At 41.5% G+C, this 18,014-nt stretch overlaps 1 protein-coding gene across 1 annotated transcript in view; it reads left to right on the top strand.

Moving 5' to 3' along the window:
* Window positions 1–18,014, top strand: part of ANTXR2 (ANTXR cell adhesion molecule 2) — a 131,470-nt gene that overhangs the window by 8,516 nt on the left and 104,940 nt on the right. The window contains exons 4-7 of the mRNA XM_040966519.1: window positions 5,352–5,433; window positions 6,050–6,157; window positions 6,265–6,333; window positions 7,049–7,129. Of these exons, the coding sequence (XP_040822453.1) occupies window positions 5,352–5,433; window positions 6,050–6,157; window positions 6,265–6,333; window positions 7,049–7,129 (340 nt within the window). The remainder of the gene's footprint in view (window positions 1–5,351; window positions 5,434–6,049; window positions 6,158–6,264; window positions 6,334–7,048; window positions 7,130–18,014) is intronic.

The raw sequence follows: 18,014 nt of genomic DNA, 5'->3' as shown, positions 1-18,014 counted from the left end.
GTGACTAGGATGGAAGTTGAATAACTTTGAGGAGACTGGTAGTAAAGCCTGGAGGAGAAGTGAATAAAGTGTTAACTGACAGCGGAAACAGAGGAATCCTTGCGTAAAACTGGAAAGTGTGGTAGGATTGTGTGAAATAGAAACTGTATGAAGTCAGCTTTTGGAAGTAGCTAAGGAGACTCCTAGGCAGACTGCTTGCTGAAGGTACCACTTGGCTTTTAATTTCTGCAGTGATGCCTGAGAGCAGTGACATGAGATACACAAGAGTCTTTTAAGTTGTAAAGCAGGATTTAGAGGAAATACAAGCAGGAGGACTTGATGGATTTGAAAGTAAAACATTAATCTTCAGGCTTCTTTGGCAAACTATTTTTTTCTGATTTAAGAAATGTTCTGGGGGCTGCGTTGTGGGACAATGCTACATGGGCATCCCACATTGCAGCTTGGGTTTGAACCCCAGCAGTTCTGCTTCTGATCTAGCTTCGTGTTAATGTGCCTGGGAGAAAAACAGCAGCAGGCTCTAAGTACATGGGCCCTGTTATCCATGTGGGAGATCCAGATGGAGTTCCTAACTCCTGGTTTTAGCCTGATCCAGCCCAGCTGTCAAGCCATCTGGGGATTTGAATCAGCGGATGGAAGATTCTCTCTCCCCTCTCAGCATGTCACTTTACCTTTCAAATAAATTTTTTAAAAAATGAACCATATTATTACATCAATGAAGCCCAGATTGTTGCCTGTAAAATGTGGCACTCAGAAAAATTAAGATGAAGGTTGTAGTTCAAAGAGACAGTGAAACTTCAGTTTAACTGAAAGAGTTAGGATAACAACTCATAGATTCTTTCTCTTCTCAAAGGATTGTTAAGAATCCTGGTGATGCCCTTTACAGGTGCTTTGATGTCCTCGAGACAGCTGGGTTAATTGTATCAGTTTATTTGTTGAAATCTTGTTTCTTTCAAAAAAATTGAGATTGCATAAAAAGAGTAATTGATAAATTAAAAATTTGGAAATTTAAAATCTTAGAAAAGGAGCATGAAGCAATGAGGTAATCACAAGAATTTAAAAGAGTTTTGTCAATGAGGAAGAAATTTACTGTGGGCCCTCAGGACAAGAAGTAATATTTGTCATACTCAGAAATGCTGAAAGAAGGAAGTTGTGTAGCGGCTAGTGATAAAGAAACTTCTGCTATGAGACATCACAGGGGATGGCAGACTTCAGGGTAGCAGCATCCTTGACAACAGTTTCACAACAAATACTAAAGCAGTTTCAGTAGCACCACAAATAGCAGTTGAAGCCATAGGTTAAAGTCAAAGCCACTGGAGCTGAACTTCAGTCAGCTTTGAAGATGATGATGGCTTTGAGCGTATCTTTGTAACACAAGCATTTTTAATCTTGCTTTTAAAATCATTTTACCTCTGGCTTTCCTTTATAGAGTTTCTTTAACATCATAGGGGGAATGAGTTCTGTTTTTAAATTACCATGTGATTTTTTAAAAATTAATTCTTTCTTCTTTCAGAACCCTTAGAACATTTTTTTGAGAGTTATTTATTTTTATTTATTTTTTTTTTTAAAGATTTATTTTTATTATTTTTTCATTGGAAAGGCGGATATACAGAGAGGAGAGACAGAGAGGAAGATCTTCCATCCGATGATTCACTCCCCAAGTGAGCGCAACGGGCCGATACTATGCCGATCCGAAGCCAGGAGCCTCTTCCGGGTCTCCCACACGGGTGCAGGTTCCCAAAGCTTTGGGCCGTCCTCGACTGCTTTCCCAGGCCACAGGCAGGGAGCTGGAAGGGAAGCGGGGCTGCTGGGATTAGAACCGGCACCCATATGGGATCCCGGGCGTGCAAGGCGAGGACCTTTAACCACTTGCGCCACCGCGCCGGGCCCAAGAGTTATTTATTTTATGGGAAAGGCAAAGTTACATAGAGTTCCAAAGGCAAAGTTACAGATAGAGATCTTCTACCTGTTGGTATCACATTACAGGGGGCTTTGAGAGCCAGAGCTGAGCCAGGTAGAAGCCAGGAGCCAGGAGCTTCCTCGAGGTCTCCCATTTGAGTAGCAGAGGCCCGAGTATTTGGACTGTCCTCCACTGCTTTTTCCAGGTCATCAGCAAGGAGCTGGATTGGAAGTGGAGCACCTGGGACATGAGCGCCCATCCACATGGAATGCCAGCACTGCCTGTGCTGTCTTTACCCTTTATGTGATAACACTGGCCTGAGACTCTTCGAGCTTAGTTGAGTGGTATTCTTTGGAAGCTCAAGATCTGTGCTCCTTTGCTTTGGCTTTCATTTTATCTCAAGTGACACCTTGGTGGTTGAGAGCCACCAACCCAGCAGGCAGTTACCAAGAAGACTCATGTGTTGGCATCCTTGACTAAGGATGGAGAATCGGTGCCTGTAATTATGTGACTGCAAAAGTAACTATGGGATGCAGTGCAGTGTGAACAATTATTGTAGCAAGTGGGGGTGTAAGGATAAAGAAATCGCAAAGTGCTCTGTCTCTTGTAATGAATATATTGGCAGAGGCTTACCTTTCCAAAAAACCTCAGATGTGACACAGCTTATGTTTCTAGCGTCATCTGGTACTTAGAAATGATAGTGAGCTGATCTGAATTGAATGAAGGAGATATATATATATATATATATATATATATATATATATATATATTTTTTTTTTTTTTTTACCAAGAAAAATCTGTTTGTGTAAACTCGCATTTCAGTTGTCTTTTTTCCTTTCCCTTTTGGCAGCAAACATTAATGCTTGAGGACACACTGCCACTCATTTCTCGGAAGCCCCAAATATTTAGTTTGTATCTGCATTCAGACAGAATCAAATTATTTCTGTAGATACTAAACATAAATATTTGGATAAAACAAGTGATAGATTATGTAATTTACTCCATCATCTGGGGAAACATGAGTGTTTTCTTTGATCAACCATTATTGAGCATTTACATATTTACATATAATACAAGGTATTGTAAGTAGTAAGTGAAGTCCAGGGGCGTATATTATCAATAGAAGTCATAGCGACAGCTTATTTAACCTTCCAGGTTTGTTAGGTGAACGTATAAATGCAAGTAATTAAAACTGTTAATGAATTTTAAATGTGTGTGTGTGTGGACTGGACAGTAGGGCTGGTTGGGTTGAACTAGGATTCAATGCCCATTGACACATATGAGAGCTGGATGGGATGTGGGACAGACTGAAAAAGTCTGCAGTACAAACCAGCAAGCATGGGGACCAGAGTAGGGGGCAGGCCTGGTGGGGGGTATGGGGAGTCGCCCCAACTAGGCTGCAGCTCCCACTGGTTTGCATGAGGGCTGAGAATGAAGTGGGCAGGATCGGGCTGGACTACAACACCCATCGGTTCGCGTGGAAGTCGGGGCTGGAAGAAGAACTGACCCAGCAGTTGCAACAACCAGCATGTGCATAAGCTGATTGGGGCATTGGAATGTGCCGGACCCTGTACTGGAAAGCACACGCAAGAATCAGTTCTGGGATCACCTCAGACAAAGTTTCTTTGGGGATCCCTCCAACTGAACTGCTGATCTCAGAACCCCAGCCATGAAGAGACTATGCCAGCCAGTGGATTCTGAATAGATTTCATTGTGATTGGAACAGAGAGATTGACAGCAATTCAGGGCTGTTGAACTATCAAAACTGTTTGAGCAGAACCCTCAGAGCGTGTCTCACATTGGGGCTGTGGGATGTGTGGGAGGTTGGATGGGGCTTCTCCCTTTGTTTCTCCCTTGACCCCAGATACGGAGGAAAAATGATGATTTAGTGTGTAAACAATGGTCTTACCCACCTTCATGTAGCCCTGGACCCTTTGTACTCTAATCAACTATGTAAGATTACATATAAAAAAGTAGAATGTTTAAAGAAACAAGTTCTTATGATAGTACAAGTTGGTTATGAGTAGAAAACTTGGGTACTCTTAAGAAAGTGTAATGTGCTTATAGAAAAGTTTGGAATGGTTAGATACTAAACTAATAATAGTCAAGGAGACAAACGACCTGTGTTAGGGGCGATGACTAGATGAGGAAGGGGGGGTCAGCTTCATACCCCGAAAGTTGTCTGTTTTCTAGAAATCTCCTGTAATGGAGAACTTACTTGATAATAATTTTCACAAATATGTGTGTGTCTCTGGAGCTCACTTGTTTCCACTGTTTCAACACCATATTTCAGGAATGACTTTATTTTATTTTGCTTTGCTCTTTTGCCATGTGTTAAAATAGCATATGGTGTAGACACAGACACACACACAAGCTTTTGTGTCTGATACCTGCAAAGGCCTTGTTGTCAAGGTAATACTTTCTGGAATTCACCTTCTCATCTCTCACCTTCAGTAGTGTGGATACTCCGCCTGTTTGATTAAAATCTTACCATTTGTTTACCATTGTAAGAACTTCAGATTTAAAAAGACACCTTTTTCTGCTTTTATTGAGAAACCAAAATTCTGGAAATAATGTTCTAAGAAGGACTTATCTGAGCTTTTAAATTCATAATTTAAAAAGGAATTTTGAATTTATTTTGAATAGCTTTTGCTACAATAATCAGTTTATCTCTTAATATGTTTTTGTAGTTTTATTTATTTTTAGAGGGTGTTGGAATCTAAAGAAATTCCTTAAAACGAGGCTTTCCTTTAGCCACACAAAGTAACCAGGTCTTAGTAGTATTTTGATAATAATACTCTGTTTATATTCCATGGTGGCATTAGTCATGTTGTAAAAGAATATTCCATGGTTTTTGTATCTTTTTCACTCACATTGCCTCTTCCATGTGGTCAGTACGCAGTGGCCCGTCTGTCTATCCTACATCCGTCTGTTCATGCACGCATGCATACATCTATACTCCTGGCTATTCATCAGAGATGTGTTAAGGTCTTACTGTAGTTAAAATGGCTCATGAAAGTGGATAAATTATGAGACTTAAGACTTTGGGAGAGTCGAGTAGATTAATTTCCATAGGTAAGGGTTAAGTGATGTGCCTTAGGGATTCGCAGTTAATGAAGAAACATTTCCAACTTTTAGGGAGGTGGGAGAATGTTTCAGAAATAACTTGGCACTGAAGCTGAGACACTCATTCCTTGTGGCTTTGTGCTGCTTCTTAGCATTGAGTAAATCAAATGTGACTGAAGATCTCAGTTCAGAATATGCTTAAAGATATTTTTAGTATTTTTGTTTGCAAAGTTGTAGAGATTATTAAGTACTTATTAAAGTGACAGAAGGTACTGTGCAGCCATCTGCCCCAAAACCCACGTCCTTTTCTTCTGCTTCTTATCGAAGAAAATGTAACTGATAGTTTTTCACTTTCCTTTCTTTTAATATTCTATTGCTTTAATTTCAGAGGCAAAATCAGCAAAGGCTTGGAGGATTTGAAACGTGTTAGTCCAGTAGGAGAGACATATATCCATGAAGGACTAAAACTTGTGAGTGCTTTCTGGGGGGGTGGGGTGGTGGTGTTATGATCATTTTAATATCTTTTGCTTTATTTTTAAATTTTATTTTTATGGTGAACGTATTTCAAGTATTTTGCAGTAGAGAGGGTAAAGTTTTACTTCTCATCCTACCCTCCCTCCTGTCTGAAGTTCTTTTTTATATCCACAGGTAGGGAGAGCCCCTTTTCCTCTGCACTAACATGTAATTCCTTACAGAGTTTACAAACTCTTTCACCTGTTGGCTGAGGGCAAGTGCTTTTTTATTTTTTTAAATGCTTTTTATTGTGCTAGAGATGAGAGTGGTACTAGGCATTTTTTGCTATGGTGATAAAAGTTGGTATGGCACTTTGCCTTTTAAGGAATTCTCAGTTTTGATCTGTGATTAAAGTCAGATGAGGCCAAAAATCTATTCTTATTGAAACACAATAGCAACTACTTTATCTTGCGACTAAGTGCATATTTCAAATGAAATGCCCCCACAAAATACCCGTTTTAAAAACCAGTCAGTGTTTTGATTTTTGTCTGAGTTAAAAATTGAGTTTGATGAAACATGCTGGTTAAAAGTTAAAATTAAATTGTGAGTTGGATAATTATTCTTCATTTTCAGGCGAATGAGCAAATTCAGAAAGCAGGAGGCTTGAAAACCTCCAGTATCATAATTGCTCTGACAGATGGGAAGTTGGACGGTCTGGTGCCATCATATGCAGAGAAGGAGGTGAGTATTGAACTGTAACAGCTCTCCCCACCCCGCTGTACAGGGGTATGCGTCTCTGTGTAGAGAGCTGGCTATCTGAATAATTCGCTTCCTCCCTTTCTCAACAGGCACAACTGTCCAGATCACTCGGGGCTAGCGTCTATTGTGTTGGTGTCCTTGACTTTGAACAAGCTCAGGTGAGTTAAGACAGATAGGAGAACATTGTTTACACACTCGTCTTTAAGGTTAGCTTGTCCTTGAGCACGTGTGGCCATAATCAATCATTAAAAGATTTCCTATAAAAAATATATATTTTTGTCTAAAATGGCCATATGATGAGCTCTATCTCAATCATGTGAAAAAATAGGTTTCATGACTGAGAAGTGAAACTTTGTGTTTCTTGAACACTTTGTTTTTGCAAGTTGGCATAAAGTACATTTTTGGATTGTACTGATATGAATACCCCTCTGATTCTACAAACTCATTATGTCAGAGATGTTACTTTGATGGCGAACTTGAGCCATAGGTATGCAGATTTGAGAAGTCTGTTAAGGAAAAGCTGTTAGCAATTGTTTTTGAGACGTTTTCATTAAGTTTCGAGGGTTCACAGAAAAAACTTTTGCTTTTTTTTAATTCACAAAATTGTGTTTAAATTTTTGCCTGGGTTAGCTGCTTTTAGAGCTCTGCATTGTTCTGGAATTGCAGCTTGGGGCTGAAAGGGTTCATGGATCTCCGATCATTTCATGGAGATTCCTTTAGATCCTCACACTCAGTGTCCGACCTTAAACACAGACCACCCTCATACATTTATCTTGTGCAGTAATTTTTTTTTCAGATGGACTGAGTTGACTGCAATGACTGGGTAGAGTTTTGTGTGTCCACTGCCTCTTAATTTTCTTCCTTTTCCCAAAGCTTGAAAAAATTGCTGATTCCAAGGAACAAGTTTTCCCTGTCAAAGGTGGATTTCAAGCCCTCAAGGGGATCATTAATTCCGTGAGTTTTTCCTCATCACTTTATCCGTAGTTTAGTCATAAGTAGAATCCGTGTTTATCCGTAGCACATGTAGTCATTGTCTAGAAAAGAGTTTAAGAAACACAGTGACTTGGTATTGCAAATGCAGTGTATCTGAAGATCTGGATTCGTGAGTGAGAGTTGGCTCTGATTCTTGCCTGTTGGGCTACCGGAGCCTGAGTTGGCGATTTCCAGTTAAGAGGTCCATAAGTGCCACAAACACACTTGTGTGTTTTGAGCTTGGAGTTAATTGTCTCGGTATCTTGAAAATGTTGTAGACATAGACTTTTTAAGCAGAAATGTACAATAAAAACTGAGAAGGGGCATCCTTGATCACTGCTTCCCGCAGCGATGTTTCTTTTTTTTTAGCTGCCAGGCAGGCCCCTTGGGCTGGTGGTGGAACGTTGGCATGCAGTTATTCTTTATGTGGACATGATGAATGGCTTCCCCGGGGTATAACATTTCTGTTTAGCATGCAGGGGAGCTGTCTCTGGTGGTCGTTAGATTCTGGGCTCCCCTGAGCAGGAGATGGGGAAAGGAGAGTGATGAAATGCAAGGCAAAGCTCTGGGGCTTTCACAGCTGAGGTTTATCTTGCATTTTACTGCCTTTTGCTAGAAGCACTGTGAACAGTCGCTATTAAGTATTTATGATATTTTGGTAAACATCATCCTAAAATGAAGGTGAATAATGTATATTCGCTAAGCCAAACCATTTACTTTAATCTTTAGGTATTTATGAAAGAGGAGAAAAAAAAAGATTCAAGTTTCTTAACATGGGTTTCTGGCGTTTAAAATTTCCCTCTAAAGATTGTGTTTTGCAGAAACAGTGAGATTTTTTGGATGTGTTTTAGTAGCATGTAGGTCCCCACCCCCATTTTTTAATAATGTCGTTTTGTAGAACAAACATAATTTTGTTCCATCACATGTCAGTACTCCTAGTGGACAAATCCAATGTAAAGCAGAATGGAGCAGAGATGTATTTTAGAAGCTCGTGTTTATTGTAGAGTTGAGTTTTTAGGGAGAAATTGCAGTGTGCAAAAAGATAATTTTATTGTTGTGTTCAGGAAAATTATTTTGTAACATTTAAGTTTTGAAATACAGGACAGAGTGGGTGATTCAAAAGTGAGGCTAATCAGTGGACAGTGTCTTAAACTGAATTTTATTATACTTGGAAACGTAGAATGATTTTTGTCATTATCATGGGAAGGAAAAGAGACCTTTTGAATCATTTTCTTTAGATATGGTATATACATATGCATATGTATTTGCACACATCTGTATATACTTAATTCAGAATTCTGTAGATGGTGGAATAGTTTTCTAAGACCCTATTTTTTTTTTTTTTTATTTAATTTTGACAATCCTTACAAATTTAATTGGGATAAAAAAGATTCAAGGTCTAAAGGGGGATATAGAGGAAGAAGCCCCACCCAGTCTCCCGCCCACCCCAAGTCCTGGGTGTGGGGCGCGCTCCGAGATACTCGATCAAGTGGTTCCAATAGTTCACCATTCATGGGTCGTTGCCAGTCTCGCCACCCCAATCATGATGTGGTCATTGAAGAGTTCATTGATTGACACAGTCCCTTCTAGGGTCTCCATTTGCCCAGTCTCTGCTGCCAACAGATGGCTGAGGTTATTGCTTGATTTGTCCTGTCTTTCCCTGGTTAGGACTCCGAGTCCGGTGTCTCGAATGGGAAGATCCTCGAAGAAATTTTGAGGTATTCCCAGTCCTGATTCCTGTTGTTTTAGTAGCATAGGGCCCGGCACAGTCCACTGCCCCGGTCAGCTGGCGGCTGCAGTTGCTGGGCCGGATCTGTCTCCACCCGTGTCCTCTTGCAGTCCCGCCTGGTTCCACCCTGGACGCACTTGTCCCTTGCACGTACTAGTAGGAGTTGCAGCCCAGTCAGGGCGGCCCACAGTAGCCTCAACCAGGCCCACCTCCTACCCTGGCTTGCCAGTATATATGGCATACTAGCTCAGTCTGTCCCCAGTACCCTTCTGTTCATATTCTTGCCAACAGGTGTTGCCACCTACTTCCATCCAACTATCTCCTCCTACCGTCCCTAACGGATATTGTTGGGTGTCTGTCTAGCCACCCCAGCCCCTGTCCTAGTTCCCATGCCCTCCCGTGGAAGGTGATGACCCACGAGGGAGGAACCCACTGTTTCCCTCCCAGGTCACTCCCATTCCCGTTGTGCCCTCTCCATTTGGCCCTGTGGTTCAACTCAACGTGTCTAACCCTTTGTACCAGCTTCCGCCAACTGGTGCTACAACTAAGCCCCAACAACCCTCACCAACTCTGATTGTGGCTTGCTCCAGTGGGAATAGTCAGCCCAGCCTGGTTTTCACCCAATCTGGTCCCCATGAGGTGCACAGGCGCTGTGTCCCTGCCTGGTCTAGTCTACCCCCCACCCAGCTCCCGTTCCTCAGTGTAATTTGCTGTTCAGCTAGGGAACCTCCCCTTTTTCTCCTGTCAGCTCTGCCGCCTCCTTTCCTGGTTCTCACGTGTGTTGGTTGGGTGCTGCGGCTGCATCCGGCTCAGGCTACCTCACCTTGGCATTCCAGCTTGTGTGTTGCTTTTGTTACGACCGGACCTGGTTCGACCCACACTCTGTTCTGGCGGTCAGATTTACCAGTGGATGACATGAACAGATTCAGCCTGGTCTGCCCCCGACCCATGCCAAATGCATGCCAGTGGGACACTTTCTATGACCTCTTGGCTGTTGCCTTGCATGTTCCTTGCGCTGACCTGCAGGGTCTGTGTCCTGTCAGAGGAGTTGCCTGAGCTCCTCCATCAGAACCCCTCCATGTGCCAGGTTTCGCGCATATCAGTGGGTCCATGTGCCAGTTCGCCTCTTATCCTAGCAGGAACAGTGGTCTTTCCTAACTGGCCATCATCCCGTTCTGGTTCTTGCTGTAGAGTGTTTCAGCCCAGCCACGGTCATCCATGCCCCCATATAGCTCGTATATGGCTAAGTTGAGGTTGGGACCTAGCCTAGTCTGTCCCACATCCACCCTGGTACTCCAGAGCACCAGAAGGTGTTAGTGTCTGGCCCGGCCCGGTACATCTTTTCCCAATCCACATTTGTGCCAAGGGAGAGGACAGCTGTATCCAGACCCTGCCGCAGCCCCATCCACCTGTCATGACCCCTGCCTTAGACACTGTGGCTCAACTTTGTGCTTAATGTGGACCAGTTGGAGCCAAATCCAAGCTGGGCATGTCCTGTGTTGCACCATGTGTTCCAGTCATACTAGTGGACTAAGGTTTGCTTAGTCCGAACATTCGTCTCTCAGTCCCGCACTTACATTAAGGTTTCATGTCCCGGTTCCTGGGAATCACCAGAAATTAGTGTCTCACCTACACTAACGCTGGTCTTACTTTTGGGTGTCCCAAAGCACCTATTTCATATCATCAAAACCCCAGAGCCCAAGGCCTGCTAAGACCCTATTTTTATGGGTTATAATCACAGATTTCCCTTCAAGGAAATAGATCATTTTCTATTAGAGGAAATGAAGTTATTTTATTAATTTATTAAATTTAGTTTTTCTGTTTGTAGTCTGGTAACTTTAACAATAATACTCTTATTCATATGAGAGGCAGAGAAATACAGGGAGAGAAAGAGAAAAAGCCAGAGATAGAGAAAGAGAGAGAGTGCCTTGTTTGCTGGCTCGTCCTCCAGATGTCTCAGTGACAGCCTGGGACATGCTGGTCCAGGAATCCCAGCCAGGAAGTCAGTCATGTCTCCTTCCTGGCTGATGGGAACCCTTCCTGTTGTCTCCTCAGGTCTGCATTAGCAGGAAACTGGAATCTTAACACAGGCCCCTAGAAAATCATTTAAACATTCTATTTTAATTTGTGGGAGAACACGTTGGTTCATCATCTTTAGGTTTCTATCCAGGCAAACATGATAAGTAGCATTTTTTTTGAATGTTGGTATAATTTTCCAATCTTCACAGCACATATGGAGATTTATAATTCATTATTATCTCAAGAAGCTACTGGTGAAAATAAATTTTCTCTTTCCTGCCTTCTTTCCTCAAGTAGCGTATTCTTTCATTCACTTAACACAAATTTAAATAAGGCAAATTCTTTTTTCTAAAGAACCTTAAAGAAACTGGTTATTCCAGATTTGAAATGTGGTAGTCTCCTGCAATATTTAGTGTGGGGATTTGGAGAAAGCGATTTCCATGAGTCACCTTTTGAGATAAGAAGGAATTGTGACAGAATTACTGGTAAATGCCATGTGAGTGTAAGTTGGCAGAGAAAGGCAGGAGAGATTTTGGTTATATGATGTTGTTGAGGGGTTTGAGCGAGATCACACCAGACATGTCTAAAGTTTATAAAGGAGTCTTTATTAACCAAGCTTGGTGATAATAGAGCATACTAGAAATAGCAAATCACAAGTCCATATGACAATCCAGCCAATCATAATCCAACCAATCATAATCCCAAAAGGAACAAATGGTCATTATCCTTAAGTCCACCCATTAAGCTGAAGACCTATGTCCCAGCTTCCCCAACAATATAAGTTATTCTAGGAGACATGCAAGGAATAACCTGGACACACTTCCAAAGCTGCAAACATTCACCTTTCCCTGGCTTCTCTGCCCACATTGCACTACTGCTAGGTGTCCCCTCTCCTGGAACTCATGACTACACACCAGCCAGAAACAACATTATTATAACCATTTTCCCATCTCAGCAGTACACAGGGACCATGCTCAGGGGATTACCTGTCCTGGGTCAGCCAAGAGTTGAGGTGCCAGAGTAATGGAAGCACCTGGCCAGAAAGAGAGTGAGCCCCTGCTCCACAGGCCTTTTAAGGGTCTTGTGAGGGGTGTTGTTACACAGCAATGCAGTACCATCCCCTCTCAGTTGATAGGTGAGTCACAGGTGGGCAGGAGCAAGTACCTAAGTGTTGTGGGCTAAGGAGTTGATTAGTGCTCATTGGGCTGGGCAAGAACAGGAACTGGGTTTGTAGCTAAAAACACCTAGACTAATTGGACTTTGAATATTCTGGCTAATTTAGGATGTGGGGATTGGTTGAGGATGGAATTAACATTCCATTGCTGTTAGGACCCACCTTCAGGACAGAGTGTAGAGAACACAGGCAGATTTCATTTGCTCATTGTCAATGGGTGCTGGCTTTCACTGGCTGCACCCCATAACAATGTCATAGAAGACTTTTCATTGCAGGATTTGAAGTGAGCTCTGCCAATAGAAGTAGATTTAAGCAGAAGCAAGGAACACAGAATTTCAAGAACAACTTGAACCAAGTGACTGAGTCACAAGAGGGAATGTGATTGGGCAAGGGATTATAAGGAGTATGGAAGATAAACATTGACAAGGGTCTGGTTCCACATTTTGGAAAACTTCCCTTGTTGGATGGAGGATTGACAGTTATTTCATAAATGAAGTAACCATGAAGATTGATTTAGAGTATCAGATTCATCTGATGGCCATGGAGGTTTAGGGTAAGTGTTCGCCAAGCAACTTACTAGGATGACCTGGGAAATGGGGAGGTATGTTATAAGTCTTTGGCAGTTATCCTGTGAGATATGATAAAAGAAAGCCTAGTATAATGGAGACAGTATGAGATTGGGACTTGAAAGACCTGGATGTGAGTTTCAACTCTGCCATTGCCTACCCATGTGACTTGGTGTAAGTCCTGTGTTGCAATTTCTTTGAATGCCAACGTTTTTTGCCCATCAGGGATAATGATTTTCCCGTTTGAGTTGTGGTTTCAATTAAAGTGAGATAATGTTTGCAAATGACCTAAATCAGAGGAGCTGGACTTGAAGATGTTTGGTGGGAAGCTATGAGTGGCAGGAAGCCAGGATGGGGTCACTGATGTGTGAGCAGGGCAGTCTGCAGGAGAGGTGGCCAGTGAGCCATATGATCAAAGCCCCATGTATAAAAGCGTATGGCACTGAAATGAAAGAGGATCCAGTTTAGCAGGGAGGTCACACCAAGGATTTCTGGGTGGTGTCACTACACCATGTCAAGTATTTGGGTGTTTCCTAGCTTCAAATTCTTAGGCCATGAAATCAGGATCCAGGCAACAACTGGGAAGCAAAATTCAGTGTTTCCATGACAAATGCAAAGTAGAATTTCAGGACCCCACACTTAGAAAAGGAGAACCTCAGTGCCACTGTGAGAGTGGGGGTGGGGAAACCCCAGTGCTACCTTAAGTCAGAGCAGGAAGCCAGTTGTTCAGGAGGTGGCGGCACTTCCAGGAAATCACAGTTTTCAGGGCTCATTTCAGCATTGGGATTCCAAGTTTTTCAGAATAAAACATGTTGACTATGAGGAAAGCAGTTAATACACTCTGTCTTTCAGAATTTGATCAGAAACAGGATGGGGTGAACCTTTAAATGTCACGTCTTTGTCACTTGCTGAGCTGCAGGGGATATAGTAGATATTAGCTGTTCCATATTACCTCTGATGATGACAAGGATGATGCAAGTTGGACTAGACATGAAAAGTAAATTGGGAAAGCATTACAGAGCCAAGAGAGTCTCAGATGTCATCACATATAGAACTAGGGGGCAGAGAGCAGGGAGTCAGATAGCTCGAATGTTCTGCTTCTGACTACTGTGAAAACCTGGGAGTCATTAATGTGTTACAGAGGTGCAGCACTGTCGCTGGACAAAGAGGAGGAGGGCAGAGAGATGAACTGAGCTTGCTGAGATAAATACCCTTAGGTATTAAAAATTCAGTGATAGTAGTAAAGTTTAAAATCCGGAGAACGAGACCCCGTTTCTCCTCCCTCATCCCATTCCATTAACCTCAAGCATCAGCCTACACTTCTATTTTTGCATTTCAAGTTATCTTTAAAATCACAGAATGTTTTACAACTTTAAACATATTGTTTTGGAAAGTGATTGTGGGATTTATTTTTGAAAATAAATTTTACTTGGACTATTAAAGGGCCTACTGACATCTGAATGCCTCGTGAGTTCTTAGTGTTTCATAATACAGTGGTGAGGACGAAGCAGTAAAAACAAAACAAAACCACAGGTTGATGAATAATAGGGAAAGAATAAAAAACTATTTTGTTTATCCTTCCTTTTATTGCTAAAAAAAAGGTGGCAGGGCATATTACTGTTTGGAATTATTTCTTCACTTAAAAAAATAAAAATAGAAAGTATTAAGCTGAAGGAGATGAATCAGTTATAAAGCTTGTTTTGTAAGTAATCCTAGTCTAAAAGAATTGGGAACATTATAGCTTAGGTGATGGAAGTTAATTCTGGAGACTCTGAGTTTCTAATGGAAGTGCAGTCATATTTTGGGAAGAGCGTGTTCATACGCTTAAGGAAAAGTGGCGTAGATGAATTTGAAATGGAGTAATAAGATACACGTCTTTGCTGGAAATATAGGCCTCATTTGACTTTTGAAACAATTATTTTTCTCAGTTGTGTCTCTTGCTGTTTTGTTTGGAGGATGTTTGGAGCTATATTATTGAAGTACAACCACACTTTGTGTCTAAGTAAATTAGTTTCCTAGGAAAACTGGGTACCTAATAAACACTCTGATAAGATCTTAGCCTAACCAGTTTTAACATGCTCTGCTTTCAATGTTGGCTGCATAGTGGTGGAAACCTCTGTAAAATTATAGTTTGATGGAAAATTTCACATCTGAGCAACAACAAAAATACATTCGGGGGCAAAAAACCAGAATAGGTGAGACTTTCTTAAAATTGGAAGTCAGCATCTAGAACTATAATGTGAGGATCATGGTTATGTTGGAGAGTTGGGTTTTCTTTTTTTGTCTCAGGGTATTAAGTACTGAATGTAGATGAGATGTCTCACCATAACATTATTCACATTAGTTTTATGAGGGTTGTGGTTATGTTCTGTCTAACCTTGCTTTCAGTCTAATGCATGATACAGAGTGGAGATGTTGAGGGGTTTGAGCGAGATCACACCAGACATGTCTAAAGTTTATTAAGGAGTCTTTATTAACCAAGCTTGGTGATAATAGAGCATACTAGAAATAGCAAATCACAAGTCCATATGACAATCCAGCCAATCATAATCCAACCAATCATTATCCCAAAAGGAACAAATGGTCATTATCCTTAAGTCCACCCATTAAGCTGAAGACCTATGTCCCAGCTTCCCCAACAATATAAGTTATTCTAGGAGACATGCAAGGAATAACCTGGACACACTTCCAAAGCTGCAAACATTCACCTTTCCCTGGCTTCTCTGCCCACATTGCACTACTGCTAGGTGTCCCCTCTCCTGGAACTCATGACTACACACCAGCCAGAAACAACATTATTATAACCATTTTCCCATCTCAGCAGTACACAGGGACCATGCTCAGGGGATTACCTGTCCTGGGTCAGCCAAGAGTTGAGGTGCCAGAGTAATGGAAGCACCTGGCCAGAAAGAGAGTGAGCCCCTGCTCCACAGGCCTTTTAAGGGTCTTGTGAGGGGTGTTGTTACACAGCAATGCAGTACCATCCCCTCTCAGTTGATAGGTGAGTCACAGGTGGGCAGGAGCAAGTACCTAAGTGTTGTGGGCTAAGGAGTTGATTAGTGCTCATTGGGCTGGGCAGGAACAGGAACTGGGTTTGTAGCTAAAAACACCTAGACTAATTGGACTTTGAATATTCTGGCTAATTTAGGATGTGGGAATTGGTTAAGGATGGAATTAACATTCCATTGCTGTTAGGACCCACCTTCAGGACAGAGTGTAGAGAACACAGGCAGATTTCATTTGCTCATTGTCAATGGGTGCTGGCTTTCACTGGCTGCACCCTATAACAGGGAAAATAATAATAATAACCTAATTAATCATTATCAATGAATGAGATCATACGTTCTCTGAACATTTTTGAAAATATGTATTAAACTTGTGTAAGGTAGCAGAATAAGCACTAAAAACATTTATGAATATATATAACTTTAATTTTTTCAAAAAGATTTGTTATTTCTTTGAAAGCTGCAGTGAGAGAGAAAGATATCTTCCATCTGCTGAATCATTCCACAGATGGTCACAAGCATCTAGGGTCTCCAGTGTGCGTAGGGACTTGGGGAATCTCCTGCTCCTTTTCCCAAGCCTTTAGCCAGGAGTTGGAGTGCAAGTGGAGTGGAAGTGGAATAGCCTGGGGCATGAACAATTGCCCATATTGGATGCCCATATTGGATGCTAGCATTGTAGGCAATGGCTTTACCTACATCACTGACCCCGTAACTTTGATTTTCTTCTCTTATTTATGGTCCTCTACGTTACAGGTCTTGAACACATGTGACAATAACTCAGTTAATCCTAGATTAAGGAAAATGAGCAGTAGCCTGTGTAGGCAAGCCCACTGAAGTGAGTGCCTTATCCTTTATCATTGTGTGTGGTCCCATTCTTCTTTCCTGCACCAGTTACCATGTCAGTGCTATTTGGGTTACTTTGGGTCACTTTGGGTCATTCATTAACTCCATGTGTTAAGGTGTTCAGGGCAAGGCAGAGAGGGAGAACAAGGGGTCCTGACTGCTCAGCTCAGCAGGACTGATGGAATGGAGAGCAGTTTGCCCAGTAGGACTGGACACTGTTCAGAGAGCTGTAAAGGCAAAAAAGTGTCCACGATAGAAAAAAAAAATCAGTATAGTTATAGTCCATTATATTCAAATATATTTCAAGTATTTTTGCCATATAAAGATTCTTTGAAATGTTTGTGGAAAGTGTGTATTATGGAAAGGCTATGCATGAATTTCAACTTTTTCACAAAGATTTACTTGTCTGTTTTTGAGAATTTATTTTGTTTATCTGAAAGCATCAAAGATGTCAAAGATAGAGAGACAGAGAAAAAGATCTTCCCTCTGATGGTTCATTCCCTAAATGGCACAACATTCAGGGCTGGGCCAAGCTGAAGTCAGGAGCTAGAAGCCGTTCTGGGCTGGGTCTCCCGTGCTGAGGCCAGGAACCAGGGTCCTTGCTGCTTTCCCATGTGTTAAGGAGACAACTGCATAGGAAGTTCAGCCATTGGTTGAAACTGTTCTCAAACTTACCTTTTAACTTCATTTTTTTTGGCCTTCTTTTGAAGCTGCTGCACATATTCTTATAAAGCATCCCATTTCTTCTAAATTCCACTTAACTCAAAAGTAGTATTCATTTTATTAAGTGATTTTTTTTTTTAGATCTTATTGTGATACTCATTGTCCAATGTTGTGATTGCATTTGCATAAAACATCACTCTAAAGTGTCATTGTTTATTTTATTGGATTGTTACTGTAGTTTAAAAGTCAAGTTCACTTTGAATAGTTATATCTTCGTGCTATTTCATGAGAAAAGTAAACACATGCTGTTGAAATAATTAGACAAAATAAAATGCTAGATTACTATTTTTAAAGTTATGTTTTCTCATTTTCAAAGTCATGAGAGAATGATTTTTCCCTTGCCTGTTCACTCCCCTGATGGCCTTGATAGAGTCAGGGGCCCAAGCATTTCTTCTGCTGCATATTTATTAGGCTGCCATCAGGGAACCGAATCCGTAGTGGAGCAGCCAGGACAGGAACCTGTGCTCACATGGGAAGCTGGTGTTGCCACTGCTGGTATTACCAGCTGTGGTGCAACTCTGGTCCCCAGCTTTTGTTCCTTAAACATTGATTTGTTGGGTCACAAAATGTCATGAGTTGTACAGGTTTTGTTTTTCATAATAGCAAATTCAACTGATTTTAAGGAAATTGATTATGGGGGAAATGAGTAAGAAGACCAATTGTAACTCTAGTATAAATTATGGTGGGGAAATATGTTATTTTCACACAGTTTTCCTCAAATGTAGTAATTGCCTGTTATTCAGAAGGATTTGTTTGCAGCTGACTGCATTGAGGATATTTTGCTGTGGAAGTAGGAAGAGTAAAAGAC

Source organism: Ochotona curzoniae, unplaced genomic scaffold (assembly GCF_017591425.1).
Source record: "Ochotona curzoniae isolate NIBS_2020 unplaced genomic scaffold, NIBS_Ocur_1.0 scaffold_4506, whole genome shotgun sequence".
NCBI lineage: Eukaryota > Metazoa > Chordata > Mammalia > Lagomorpha > Ochotonidae > Ochotona > Ochotona curzoniae.
Note: the sequence above shows the minus strand (reverse complement) of the source record. Positions and strands in the feature narration are given on the sequence as shown.